The 15,013-nt window shown below is 45.6% G+C and overlaps 2 protein-coding genes and 1 pseudogene across 2 annotated transcripts; 1 reads left to right on the plus strand and 2 right to left on the minus strand.

The window, feature by feature from the left end:
- Positions 1-7,237: 7,237 nt before the first annotated feature.
- Positions 7,238-7,684, minus strand: LOC148515139 (histone H2B type 1-J-like; annotated as a pseudogene).
- Positions 7,685-7,978: 294 nt separating this feature from the next.
- On the plus strand, positions 7,979-8,419 carry LOC148515140 (histone H2A type 1-like). The gene has a single exon (XM_088480460.1). It carries the CDS (start codon positions 7,985-7,987, stop codon positions 8,375-8,377), a length of 393 nt encoding a protein of 130 aa, XP_088336586.1. The 5' UTR covers positions 7,979-7,984; the 3' UTR covers positions 8,378-8,419.
- Positions 8,420-9,173: 754 nt separating this feature from the next.
- On the minus strand, positions 9,174-9,638 carry LOC148515141 (histone H3-like). The gene has a single exon (XM_088480461.1). The coding sequence runs from the start codon at positions 9,603-9,605 to the stop codon at positions 9,195-9,197; it is 411 nt and encodes a 136-aa protein (XP_088336587.1). The 5' UTR covers positions 9,606-9,638; the 3' UTR covers positions 9,174-9,194.
- Positions 9,639-15,013: the final 5,375 nt, after the last annotated feature.

Genomic DNA, 15,013 nt, shown 5'->3' on the forward strand with positions numbered 1-15,013 from the left:
CGCATCAGTACAATACCAAACATGGCTTACTTATCACGTATAAAACCTTAGTTACCAAATAATCTTTATTTCACAGCAATTATAATAAATGAGCATACTTGAATCTTATACCTTAAAGCTTATGGAACCTTGTATGTGAATATGTAATGTGTGAATATGCGAGGTTTGATATAATGATGCTAGTTAACTTAGGGCAGATGCGTGTGCATGAAGCTAATATGCGACTAGTTAACAAAGCGAATGTGCGTATTAATGTGCGTATGAGAAATGGTGAAAGCTGCAGTCGCATAATGCTAATAGTAATATCGCCACATGTACTTAAGTGTGAGTTTATCTAAAATGGCGCTTGGACGGCCATTCGCAAAATGGTGTCTTGCGATTTCATTTCCAAGATGGCGTCTTGCGGCCAGTCGCAAGATGGCGTCGCTGCGATTCAATTTTAAACTGATTATGTCTCAGCCAATAATCCAGCTTCGACACCTATAAAGCTTTTGGGTATGAAATAGGGTGGTAAAGTGGGCACAGGGACCAGATATTCTATATTTGAATAAGTAGCTGTAGTTGTGCAAGGGTTAACTAGACTTGGACAACAGATTTGACACTTGGAATCCACAGATGGGGGTCACTTACATATGACCCACTTGCACTTGGCCTTGCCCAGCAAGGTTTTGGGCATGAAATAGGGTGGTAAAGTGGGCACAATCACCAATTTATAAATTTGAATAAGTAGCTGTAGTTTTACAAGGGTTTAATAGCTTTGGGCAACAATGTTGACACCTGACATCCACAAAGCGGGGTCACATACATATAAAGGTGCCCACACACATAGCGACATTTTACACGATTTGGCCGATTTCGACGAATCGTGACGACGAATCGGGTAAAAAAAGTACAAATCATGAGTTTATACTCACGAGCACGATGCCGATGCGCGTCCCCGCTCGTCGTATATCGCATCTTCTGATCTGCCGTGCTGTAGGGCAGATTAGCCAACCATGAACACGATGGAAGCCGATCGTGAGGGTTTTTTCCCTCTCGATGAATCGTACGATTCATTACAATGCGGAATTTGACTGACAGAAGCCTGGACACGCCCCATCGCCATCTTGTGCAGCATCGTGTATGGAGCAAGACAGTCGCACATTGAGGAGCCTGCACACTGGATTCTTGTTTTGGAAATTTTTTGGCGAGTATTTGTACAGTTTAAATGTAACCACACTGACCACCAATATGTGCTCCCCACTTCCCACCAATGTGTGCCCCCAGGTAATAAATGCATGACCCAGCCACCGCCCGCCGTATTGAGGTGGACGGTGGCTTGGTCATGCATTAAGCTCCCACTGCCCACCAATGTGTGCCCCAGGTAATAAATGCATGACCCAGCCACCGCCCGCCGTATTGAGGCGGGCGGTGGCTGGGTCATGCATTAAGCTCCCACTGCCCACCAATGTGTGCCCCCAGGTAATAAATGTATGACCCAGCCACCGCCTGCCGTATTGAGGCGGACGGTGGCTGGGTCATGCATTAAGCTCCCACTGCCCACCAATGTGTGCCCCCAGGTAATAAATGCATGACCCAGCCACCGCCCGCCGTATTGAGGCGGACAGTGGCTGGGTCATGCATTAAGCTCCCACTGCCCACCAATGTGTGCCCCCGATAATAAATGCATGACCCAGCCACCGCCCGCCGTATTGAGGCGGACGGTGGCTGGGTCAAGCATTAAGGTCCCCCACTGCCCACCAATGTGTGTAATACATCAAAAAAATAAATAAATAAACACGGATTTTACAAAAAAATCACCATACATTACATTTAAAAACACACATTATTTAAAGCTGGGGGTCTTCTACCTTTCGGTCTCCAGCTGTTGTGGAACTACAGATCCCAGGATGACCTGCCACCCACCTCTGAAACTGTTTTTAGGGCTTCCTGGGATCTGTAGTTCTACCACAACGACAGGCCCAAAGGTGGAAAACCCATACTGTCAAACAAAGAAAAACATTATATTACCAAGCAATAAACACATAACATTCCTGTAAAAGAAAACATGATTAGAATACCATAACAAACCTTTAAAAACCTGTAAAAAAGAAAATATTAAAACATTAAAAATGTGAACTATAACAACATTACATTTAACAAAACTATATACACAAATATTTAAATGTCCTTTTTTTTCTTATTCATAGATAATGTCCATGGATTCTGAACGTGAATTCGTTACAGAATTCATTGAAATCCTGCACTCGAAAGATTGTCTGTGGAAGATCAGTTCTCGGAAGTACCACAATAAGTCGCACAAGTTGGCCGTACTAGAGGAACTTTTGGTATATACGAAAAAATACATATCTGATGCAGACTTGAAAACTGTACGGCAAAAGATTCAAAATCTCAGGACAGTGTACATCAAAGAAAAAAAGAAGGTGGATGACTCCAAAAAATCAGGAGCGGCTACAGATGAAATATATACTCCTGCGCTGTGGTACTACCAAATGTTGTCATTCATCAGTGAACAAGAGCCTCAAAGGGAATCAATCATCTTGATGTCTGAGCGTGAGGAAGATGAGGAGGTTGCAGAAGTCTTGGTAAGTAGTGACACAGTTTAAACCAAAATCCTTAATGTTTTTGTTGTTAAATCCCAAATGTCCAATTTAGTCAGTAGTTCACAGACAGTCCTCCTGCCATGGTACAGCACCTGGTCCATTGAAATAGGTCATGTACTCCTCCCTCACTTCTTTCGCACGTGCGGTGGATGTTGTTGTAGTTGGTGGTGCAGACACAGATGTCAAATCTTCTCCACATGTAGATTGATGGTGGTGTGGAAAATGCGGAAGCGGTTGCTCATTATTCCAAACGCATTTTCCACAATGCGCCGTGCCCAGGATAGACGGTAGTTGTATATCCTTTTCTCTCTGGTCAGGCCCCTGTGTGCAAATGGCTTCATCACATGTTCATGTAATGCAAAAGCCTCGTCTGCAACGAAAATGTAATTTAGGCCATGCTTTGTCTGGTCCAGTGAGGGCAAGTTGAGGGTTTTGTTGGCGAGTCTCTGGTAGAAAGCCGTCTTTTTGAAGGACCCACCATCCGAACCACGCCCATTCTTGCCGACATCCACAAACAGAAATTCGTAGTTGGCATTCACCACTGCCATGAGAACGATGCTGAAGAATCCTTTGTAGTTGTAGTAGTATGATCCGGTGTTTGCAGGTGCGGTAATGCGGATGTGTTTCCCATCGATGGCTCCTCCGCATTTAGGGAGATTCCAACGTTGTTCAAAATCTTCCGCAATGCTGGTCCACTCCTCCACGGTGTTAGGAAACTGTAAAAATAGTAAAAAAGGGGTTAAAACATGACTAATATTTTTTATATCTTTTTTCCCTATATAGACTCCCACCCAAGACCCTGATTTAGCATCCACACCGGACCTCAGTCTGCTCGGTGGTGACAGTGATCCGGAGAATAGCACACTAGTAGAAACTCAACTTCCACCTGGACCCTCATCTTCTCAACAACCCCCAAAAAAGAAAAAAAAACAAGGGAGAAAGGAGAATCTTACTGAACGTGAGGACCATTTTTTACAAAACGCAGAACGGCTGCTGCGGAAACCCCCAGATGCAATAGATGATTTCACAGCTCATGTGAACAGCACATTGAGAAATCTGGATACAGATATCCAAAGAAATTTTTTAAGGTTAAACTACGACCTGTTGAGTCGCTGTATGAGCAAAAATATCTCAAATTCTACATACATTGCAGATCCAATGCTATTTTCCCCTGCCCCAAATAGGTATGTCCGTCCCTCCCCTGCCCAGTTAGATATTACTCCCCCACCAAGCACCAGCACCACCTTGTATAATGCTCTTCTGGATGCAGCAGATGAGTCGCCCCAATATACAGAGATGTAAATTTTGTCTTGCTTTTAATGTCACCAAATTTTATGAATTCTAATAGGTGCTTGCTGCATGGGATAGGGTGGTGACGACGCCATTTGGACAAGGTCACTACGCACATGGCACAAGAACACATTGCTGGAAGCCGGGGCTACAATGTGTACTTGTGCCATGTGTGTATTGGCCTGTTCAAACTGGCGTCTGACCCACCCTATCACATACAGCCGGCTACCTATTGGGATTCATAAAATTTGGTGATAATGTTCTTTTGTAAAATTGTTATGAAAAAAGGATATTGCACACAGTTTAGTGCAAAATTTCAGTTGCCTGCAGGTCAGTGCACATTGTACTAAAAGAAGGCAATTTTTTGCTTTATGTTGAGTAAAAAATAAAAATAAAAAATTTTCTTTGCACAAGAAACCAATGTGTGGTCTTTTCTTTTAACTTACCTTGCAATAGTGGTACTGTAGCACTTTTACGATGGCTTTGCAGGTCTCCGGAATGATGACGCCCAAGGACTGAGGTGAGATGAGTGTCCCAAACTTCAGGTCTTCCAGTGACCTTCCTGTAGCCAGGTACCTTAGGTTGCCACCAGTCTGTCTTCAGCAGGGATTGCCCTCCGCCACCTTGTGTCCTGTCTCTGGATGTGGGGGGTCACCAGATGCAGCAATTCTTGGAAGCTGGCGTCATCCATGCGCAGGTAGTTCCGATAGTCGTCTGGGTTGTTCTCCTTGATCTCCATCAGCAGGGACATGTGAGAGCGGGTATCCCTTTGTAGCAGCCACTCCTTGGTCCAGCATGCTCTCGTCCTTCTTCGCTGGGCCCTCTTCCTAATCTCCCGGACCCCAGCTTCAGCGACCAACACTCTATACTGATAGGGACGCATCAGTACAGAATTCAGGAACAGGATAGAATGCAGGTAGGTGGCACACACTTGCAGGTAGAATAAGCTTTGTAAAAGGCAAGCCAAATACAAAAAGCACAGTAGCAATGTACAGGATTCAGCAGGAATACACCTAGCCTCATCTAGTAGCAGAGCAGAATGTACACAGAGTTTAAAGGGTGCCTGCTTTTTATACTCCCTAGATAGCCCCTCCCATTGTTATGGCTATTTAAATTTCCTACCAATAGTCAAGAGCCTGTTTTATTTTTTTTTTTAAACTCACGATTTGTTATGGCCAATCTCACGATACGTACGATCCGATAGATCATGAGATCGTAAAACAGATTGGGTGTCTTTTTTCCAAAATCGTGATCACGACGGCAAGAGAGCTCCCGTGAAAGTTCATGAGGAAATTGGCCATAAAATCGTATCGTGAGCACATCGGTATGTGTGTGGGCACCTTAACACACATGCAATTGGCCTTGCCCAACAAGGCTTTAGGCATGAAATAGGGTGGTAAAGTGGGCACAAAGACCACGTTTTCTATATTTGAATAAGTAGCTGTAGTTGTGCAAAGGTTAAATAGCCTTGGGCAACAAATGTTACACTTTGCGTGTGGGTTATATGTAAGTAAACCCCCTCTGTGGATTCAATTGGCCTTGCCCAACAAGGTTTTGGGCATGAAAGAGGGTGGTAAACTGGGCACAAACACCAGATTTTATACATTTGAATAAGTAGCTGTAGTTTTTAGAGGGGTTAAATAGCCTTGGGCAACAAATATGACACTTGGAATTCACACAATTTGCTTTGCCCAACAAAGTTTTGGGCATGACATAGGGCATTAAAGTGGGCACAGGCACCAATTAATACATTAGAATAAGTAGCTGTAGTTGTGCAAGGGTTAAATAGTCTTGGGCAATAAATTTGATACTTGGAATCCACAGAGGGGGTCCCTTACATATGACCCACTAGCAATTGGCCTGGAGCATAATGGCACATCTGGTTTATGTAATCTGTGTCAAACAGCATATTGTGGGACCTTTCTATACCAGGTCAGGAATCTGTATGACATACTGCCGGACATAAACCCGGCGGATGTAATACCGACGCCGGAAGGCAGATGACTGAAGATCCCGACAAGGTAAATACTTTAACTGCGCCTAACCCTCTCCCCATCTAACCCTCCTTTAGGGGTATCTAACCCTATCCCTGCCCCCCTTGTGCGTAACTCTAACCTCCCCCCAAGGGTGCCTAAACCTAATCCCCCCTCCGCGCACCCTAACCCTAAGTCCTCCTGGGAGCCCCTAACCCTCCCCCCCGGCTGTTGTCCGCGCATGACGCCCGGTTTGGGATACGGCGGGTGGATAATGATAGGCGTCAGGATTTTGACGCCTATCATTAGTCCCATGCAGGGATTTCACAGTCGGGAATTCCTGGTAAGGGATGTAGTCGGCATCCCGGCGTACACAATGTTGGCGGTCAGAATCCTGGCTCCGGAATCCCAACAGCAGTCAGTTTCCTGGCTCCAGAATGCCAACAGTAAGTATTAGGGCTAGCCAAAAGGTGGAGGGTTAGAGTCAGACTGCAAGGGAAGGGGAGACGGCACGGTAAGGCTGCAAGAAAGGTGGGTTGGAGAAAGGGTTAGGATTAAAATACTTACCTGCATGCGCCGGGATTGTGTACCCAACCCCCTGGTAGATGATGGAAATAAACTAAAGCTTTATGGAATTTACCAGGCAGCATTTTAGAATTGCGCAGGAATAATCCTGGGGACAGATATTACAGATGAAGCATTTCATCCGGTGCTGGCAATGGTGAAGTGAACCGGATGAAATGCTTCAGGGGATGTATGGCACACACTACTCTTATCACAGTGAAAGATGGTGTAAATCTCATCTCTGCAATATAATGCATCATGCATGACGATTGTACCAATACAAGTAAATCGTAGAGACAGCAATTCTCTCTGTGGCCACATGAGGTCACTATTGTTGCAAAGATCAGTGAAATGTTCAAAATCCGTCTCGCTTTTATTACAGATTTAAAGCAAAGAATGTTCTAACTGAGCGCCAACACCAACCTACGGGAGACAATGCCATGACCTATAAATGCTGATGAATGGAATTGCCATTTTAATGTTTTGCATAGGCTGTATTAAATAGAGCAACTCACGTGGAGCATTACCATTAAAAACAGCTCATTTTGGTCAATTAAATTTTTAAATCAAACTGAAAGGCTAAAATAATTTCATATGGAAATATAGACTAAGAGCATGGTCCGTTATTAACTACGAAACCCTAATTTAAGCAGAACTGAAATCTTCTAGCACAACGAACGGAGTCTGTCCAGGAAGCCATATACAAATCTGTATTTAAGAGGGGACACTTTAGAGTTGCGAACACAGATTACTATAAGACAGTATAAGGTCACAGCAATGATTACAGCCCGATTAGAGAGGATGTGGGTGGCTCTTAGAAGAGCATTTGTGTTCAAATGAGGCCGGCGGAGAAGGAAAACGATCACTTGGCGTTGGTGTACTTAGTGACGACCTTGGTGCCCTCGGACACAGCATGTTTGGCCAGCTCACCCGGCAGCAGCAGGCGTACAGCGGTCTGGATCTCCCGGGATGTGATGGTGGAGCGCTTGTTGTAATGAGCCAGGCGGGAAGATTCCCCCGCAATGCGCTCAAAGATATCATTCACAAAGGAGTTCATGATGCCCATAGCCTTGGAGGAGATGCCGGTATCAGGGTGCACCTGCTTCAGCACCTTGTACACGTAAATGGTGTAACTCTCCTTCCTGGTCTTTCTTCTGGATCTTGGTCACCACTTTCTTAGAGCCTTTCTTGGGCGCAGGAGCAGACTTTGCTGGTTCAGGCATTTTCACTGACAAATCTCCAGCTATACAGAAGGAAAACTGTGACTACTATGTTACAGTCCCCAGATCCACAGTATTTATAGGCAGCCCATGCAAATAAGGCTTTACCCTTACTGGCTTCTCCATTGGGTAGCCTTGTCAGGTGAAGTTGATTGGCATGTTAACCCCACCTTACATGTGCTGATGGTCTGTGCATGAACCTGAAATTCATTGGTTCCTGTGTAAGTGGACCAATCACAGAGCAAGCAGTGGATCCCTTCTGAGTGTATATAAGGAGGAGGCGAGGGTAGTTGCACAAATTTTTATAATAATTTGCCACATTGGGAAAGCAAGTATGTCTGGAAGGGGCAAACAAGGCGGAAAGACCCGGGCTAAGGCCAAGACTCGTTCATCTCGGGCCGGTCTCCAGTTTCCTGTTGGCCGAGTTCACCGCCTTTTGAGGAAGGGAAACTATGCGCAGCGTGTTGGTGCCGGTGCCCCAGTGTATTTGGCCGCAGTACTCGAATACCTGACGGCTGAGATTCTGGAGCTTGCAGGGAACGCCGCCCGCGACAACAAGAAGACCCGCATCATCCCCCGCCACCTGCAGCTCGCCGTGCGCAACGATGAGGAGCTGAATAAACTGCTGGGTGGAGTGACCATCGCCCAGGGGGGAGTCCTGCCCAACATCCAGGCCGTGCTGCTGCCCAAGAAGACTGAAAGTCACAAGTCAGCCAAGAGCAGGTAATGTGATGCTGCCAACTTCCACCACAGAACCGATGTCCCTGTAACACCACAAAGGCTCTTTTCAGAGCCACCCACATCTTCCCAGGAGAGCTAAGGACACTGTTTTAGGTATCTGGGTAGTTAGCAGCATTTTGTTTCACTATTACTTGGATTAGTGTCGGGGTCTACAAAACTATCTGTGCTGCTGGGTACCGTGATATGTTGCTCTATACTTGCATACAAGCCTTCACTTCCCTAGAGAGACTCCAAAGTGGACTTGTATATAACACGCATATATTAACTTATCAGTGTATGTGCGTCCCTTCATACTACCGAACGGCATGGTGTGAGAAGCTTACGCCTAGAGTCCTCTTACTGTGAAACCTCAGAACTGAGCCCTGGTCCTCCAAGTCTCTCGGCAGTCGCCCCAGATTCAGTTCTTGCAGTTATCAGGAGAGCCGTGCAGAAGGCCCGTTATGTTCGTCTGGTAAAACCCCGCTTCTACATGCAGGGTGAAAAGATGTGGTGGTCAAAGGGACGATTTAGCCACAAGCACTGATTTGGCTTGAGCAGGATCATTTATTTGTATAAAATTGCTAGCCTATGTGAGGGGAATAATCACTTAGACATGTGGTCAGTCTACATTACAAAGTATTTATTCAGTGACGTGTTCCAAATCTAATGACCACAGTCAGATCTGATAGAGAGCTCGGCTCCCATCTGTCCCTCTGAGCTGACTATCACCCTGTTGCGCCGACATTAATGTCAGCTCGTTTAGAAAGGTTTGGTGGCTCTGAAAAGAGCCTTTGTGTTGCGTGTATAGGAGAGCCGAGTATCATCTATGCCCTCTCCCCTCGGATCCTGCGGGCCAGCTGGATGTCTTTAGGCATGATGGTCACCCTTTTGGCGTGGATGGCGCAAAGGTTAGTGTCCTCGAAGAGCCCGACCAGATAAGCCTCGCTGGCCTCTTGTAGGGCCATGACGGCAGAGTTCTGGAAGCGCAGATCGGTCTTGAAGTCCTGGGCGATCTCCCTCACCAGGCGCTGGAAGGGCAGCTTGCGGATCAGCAGCTCGGTGGATTTCTGATAGCGGCGGATCTCTCGGAGAGCAACAGTCCTTGGTCGGTAGCGGTGAGGCTTTTTCACGCCGCCTGTAGCTGGGGCGCTCTTCCGGGCAGCCTTAGTTGCCAGCTGCTTGCGGGGAGCTTTCCCTCCGGTAGATTTGCGGGCGGTCTGCTTGGTCCTGGCCATTGCTTTATATAGTACAGCAATGTATAAAGCAGAATTAAATGATTAGACAGCTAGGCAAACCGCCGCCAACAACTCTACATACAGTGCTGCGATCTGATTTGATGAATTAATGGCGCCCTTTATCCTGATTGGCTGAGGCAAAGTTGTAACTTTCAAAAAGTCAGTCAAGTATTTTTTCTTCCTCTATTATTAGTTATATAAAGTATGTAATATAAGAGCCAGCGCGTGAATAAAACGAGTTACAGTAACCTTTATCAAAGTCCAGTCGGTGTAATTTAACCGGGAATTATTTACTTGTATCCCAGAAAAGAGTCGCCACCTACATACAGTACAGACGGTGATATTGCATCACTACAAAAGAGGACTCTTGTCTGGTCTAAAAACTCTTGAAAGAGATAACGTAATCGCCAACAGTACACTGTCTGTCTACCATGGGAGGGGATAGTTTTGTATTTAAACAACATGATACATTCAATCTACACTCAAATGCCCGGGAGATCATAGTATATAATTGCAGTAAAACCACATAGATCAATATATCAGCAAATGATGCAAAATTTACAATAAAATGATGATCATTTGATTATTAAAGCATTAAGAATACATTTGTATGTAAGGCATCAGCTGTCATATTGTGAGTAAAATTAGATTCTAGTATAATCAGAACAGCTGCATCATTGGACACAATATGATACTAATGGGAAATAGTAAATTTTATTATACAATCGTTACTATTCTATGAAACAGTGGATACAATTTGTGCCCAAGTCCACAAGCTAAACCTCATAAATAGGAGAAACTACATGAAGAAATACAGGGCTACATCTGGATAGAATTTAGAGGCTCATAATACACTGTACTGGGTGGAAATAAAATTCAGAGAAAATACTAAAGTCACAGTGTATAAAAGCAATCACTTATATCTACATTAATCCCTATATTTGTCTTTCTGTAAATTCATTAATTGTTTTTATATTTTGCTTTATGACATGGTTCTCAGGTTAAACAGTACACGTCTATTTTAATGATGTGCTCATAGGTGTAATTTTCACAATCTCCCTGAAATGGTTTTTCAAAAGTAGGCAAACATGATGTATTATTACTGAGATATAATGAATAACAAGAAGAGATTATCATACAAGTAATAATCCATACTGGTGCAGATGGTAATTGGTGCTTACTTCCTGAATGCTGACAGGTGGGTTATTTAGAGACCAATTGCTTCCCCATAGGACCCCTTACATGTGCTACTATCACTGGATGATGACATTGAGCAGAGGTGAGCATTAATTTCTGGGTGCGGAGGGGTGGAGCGGTAAACAAATTTAGATTTTTGGGTGACCATGGGACTAGCTGGGCTGCTGATCATCATCATGTTGTCATGGTGATGGGACTATTTTAATGTGAAGGCTTGAAGCTGCAGCTCCCATAGGCAAACGCAGGGGGGGGGGGTGTTCCGTCTGCATGGAAACCCCCCACCCCAGCCCACACCATAACCACAATAGAAATAGTAATGTAATAGAATTTTACTAGTGCTGCATGTTCTTCACAGTATCACAAATGAAATAATTAGCACCACCTGGGGATCTTTTAACATGTGTCAGTCAGTAGTAAATACACCTGTGTACCAACTAGGAGATCTGGGAAACATGCACTGTTAGAGATATGCTGCTATAGAGCCCAATATGTACAAATGGAATTGGTATGAAATACGATTCCCGGCAGCGGCTGCCCTACATCAGCAGAGATCCGGGCAGTGGAAGCCCGACAGCACTGGAAATACCGATCGTGGATAGGTAAGTATTGTTTAACCTAACCTAACCCCCCTAACCCTCCTTAGGGGTGCCTAACCCTAACCTCCCCCCCAAGTGCCTAACCCTAATCCCCCCTCTAAGTGCCTAACCCTAACCACACCTTTCCCCGCTGCCTAAACCTAAGTCCCCCGGGGGGGTGCTTAAGCCTAAGTCCCTCCCCCTAGCCTAACCCTAACCCTCCCGGGGGGTGCCTAACCCTAAGTCCCCCGCAGGAGCCCTAAAGCTAACCCTCCCCCCCGTGGCTGTCCGCTCGTGGCGCCCGGCATCACTACGATCGGGATGCCGGGCGCCAGTCTCCCGGCATCAGGGAAATTCCGGGCGTCCACATCTAGACGCCCGGCATTTCACCCTTGCCGGGATATGACAGTCGGGAAGCCGGCTGCCGGTATTTAGGCAGTCGGCTTCCCAATTGCGTACCGTACAAATATGTCCAGGGCAGTGCTAGGTTATACTCCTGCTCTCCCAGACTCCCGGTCTCGCTCCCATGCTCTGGAATGGTGCCCACATATGACATAAAAACATGCAGCTCAGGCAAGATTGCCCTACTGCCGCATCTAATGGCTTACTGTGATCGCTGGTCCTGTATATGCTGGAATTATGACACACAATACACTTTGTATGACGCATATGAAAGCTGGATAAGTGGTAATTATGCCCTCTTCATGGACTGGCCACACTCACTCTAAAATCATTCATTTGGAAACCTCCCTCTAGAAATCCTGCATTTGCCACTGGCTCCATCCACCAATTGTTCATCTAGCTTTGACTGTGGTCAGACAGGCTCCTCTGTTCTAAAACCTCTACACTGCCTGAGTTGTAACCTCAATAAGCGAATTCCAGAATGCTTAAAGTTGCAGTTACAAGCAAGCCATCAAAAGTGAGCTGGGTTGCTTTATTGTCAGAGGAGAAAGGGTTAGGCATGGCTCCTAGGTGGTGATGTGATGCATATTGGGGGAAATACATAATACTCAATACAGAAAGTGAAACACTAGTAACCATATAAACAATACTTAGCAAAAATAATGTCATGACCAACACCCCACCCATCTGCCACGCTAAACAAGGGACTTTCTTCTTTGTAAAGGACATTCAGACAAGAATTGCACAGTTTTGGCACAGTAAAGGTGTAAATGAAGTTCTCTATGAAATCGTCTTTCCTAAGATGTTATGTGACTGTGTACTCTGCCATTTTGCATGGGCTCAGAATTCTAAACTTCAAGGTAAGGTGCAAAAGGTTTAAACAAGGCAGGACAAGTTGGGGAGGAAGCGGAATGCTGTGTCTTGCACTTCGTTTCTGGCATTCTGTAAGACGAGATTCTATAGCGATGTAGCAGCCCATAAACTGTTTGAGGCATTGGAAGAAAAGTCATGTGGGCTGATTCATCCTTTATATAGCCATTAAAGCTGTTCACAAAGTTCAGCAACTAGTCACAGGCTAACTTGAACAATCACCTAGCATGATTTTCTAGGTCTGGCCATCATTATTGTAGCAAGAGGGCAGGGGTCAAGGACCAGAGCTGTAACTAGACTTTTTGGTGCCCTGTGCCAGAAAGATCATTGATGTCCCCCCTATTTTTCAAATAGAGATATAACGTATCCAAAAAAAGGGGCACGGCCTCATGGGGAAGGGCCAGGGAAGAGATGGGGGGGGGGGGGGGGGGCAGGAGATGCTGAGATAAAATAAGATGAAGCAACAAGTAAGAATGATAATAAACAGAAATTGACAGTTCCAAACAGTGCTACCTGTCCTGCAGTGGCCTATGCCATGGGCACAGGTAGCACCACCCTAGTTACGGCCCTGTCAAGGACACAAGGGATTGCTGACTGTCATGCATATGTAGTTTGTTCCCGCGGATGAGATCAACACAGACAAGGTACAGTGAGTTTGTCTTAACCTCAATTACAACCCTTGAAATAACTGACTCGGGCCAGAGGTGAGCGGCCCAGTGCTGCGGATAAGACCGATGGGCCTGAGAGTGTCTTTCTGCACTGCTAGCTGTATAATTGCTACATAGGGTCTGTGTGCTACCTTATTCCTGTATACCTGTCTAGCAACCTTTGCACAAAGACTATACAATTCACCATTGTTCGTGGTCGTCTTTCATTCAGAATTATATGCAGTCACTTTTCATATTTCTACAACAGCAGCAAAGATGCAGAGAGCCATTAGGATTAATTGGGCAAGTCTGTATTCTGTAGCATTTTCCCCTGTGATAAGATACCATTTCCTGACTTGAATCTCAAGCTGGCTAGTGCCACACAGACAGTTGGCGTTGACCTCCTTAGAATTTCACATTGCAAGACTTTAAAGAGGAGCTGCAATTCCTAGTCACACTGTTCCAAAGGATATGTAGTCGCCAAGTCAACATGTTTGGGCAAAATGTCAACCTGGTTCTATTCAACATGTTGGCAATTCTTGTATCTTCAAATGCATGTAATTGAAACATGAATTCCATTTGAAAAAGGGATCCAGATGTGACCTTTACTGCCGAGCAGGTTTGTTATTTACCAGCATTGGTGCCCCAAAAATCCTTTGGCGTGTCCCAGTTCGTGATCCCTTTATCCTTTCCCCATTACCTGCTCTGCAGTTTCTCTGCAGACTCCCTGCACTCTGGACCCCAATTCAACCATGCCATCATGGGTTGGGGAACTGATTCAGGTCTTGTCCTCAAGATGTTTCTTGCTAGTCGTGCCCTCGTGTCAGTTGGCATCTGGTGTTGTCCAGTTTGTGCTTCCCTCTCTACTTGATGTCCCAGGGATGTATCAACACCCGAGAGGGCAGTGTGCAGCGGGCACCCTCTGTGCAGCGGGTTCCCTAGCCCCACATCTTAACTTGCTCCGACAAACAAAGTGGATCCCTTCTCTTGTAAAAAGCCATCTTCCTGGTGATATTGGTAAAGATGACGCATACTCACAAGAGAGCACAGGTTCTGGAAGCATGCCAGAGTCTTTGCTTCTACTGTGCAGTACCATTTTCCCAATGATGTCACTTTGAAAATGGCACGGTCCTACTTGCCGGAGAAAGGTAACTATACTTTGGGTACACACCCTGCACCCATTATAAATATGCCAATGTGCCCTCCACTCCAGGATACTGACCCACTCCTCTCAACACTGATCATCTCCTCTTAACATGGCTTCAGGCCTGCCTCAGACCACATCTGGGCCTGCCGTCATTGGTTAAGGCCAGAGCTGAAGCATGGTAATTTGGAATAGAAATCTCCTCACAGCACTGCATCCTCAATGGATCTCTGCTGGCCCAATGCTTCTTCCAGTGGTTCTGATGCTCCAGTCCTCTGCCTCTAGTCTAAGGATTCAGCCTTGAGGTTCTGGTTTGACATTCTCCTGCTGTTCATCCATGACATCCAGTCCTTCATCTCCAGAAATTTGCTCCTTCTTCAGTACATTTGCTTGTGGCACAGCTCTGCACCTAAGTAAGTTTTCTGCATCGTTGCTCCACTCCTTGGGCCTGCAAGCTGGTGGGCCTACCTGCTCATGTTTTCCTCTAAAAGATGCCAGCCTCACCTGAAGTATGGCCATTTGTAACTCTTGCCTTGGTCTCTGGACCACCTGTCTCATATTAGGTGAACTCCT

Source organism: Taudactylus pleione, unplaced genomic scaffold, assembly GCF_031769625.1.
Source record: "Taudactylus pleione unplaced genomic scaffold, aTauple2 ptg000253l, whole genome shotgun sequence".
Lineage (NCBI taxonomy): Eukaryota > Metazoa > Chordata > Amphibia > Anura > Myobatrachidae > Taudactylus > Taudactylus pleione.

What these genes read in the sequence shown, in the direction of transcription:
- LOC148515140 (XM_088480460.1), top strand. Translation starts at nt 7,985, where the DNA reads ATGTCTGGAAGGGGCAAACAAGGCGGAAAGACCCGGGCTAAGGCCAAG.
- LOC148515141 (XM_088480461.1), bottom strand. Translation starts at nt 9,605, where the DNA reads ATGGCCAGGACCAAGCAGACCGCCCGCAAATCTACCGGAGGGAAAGCT.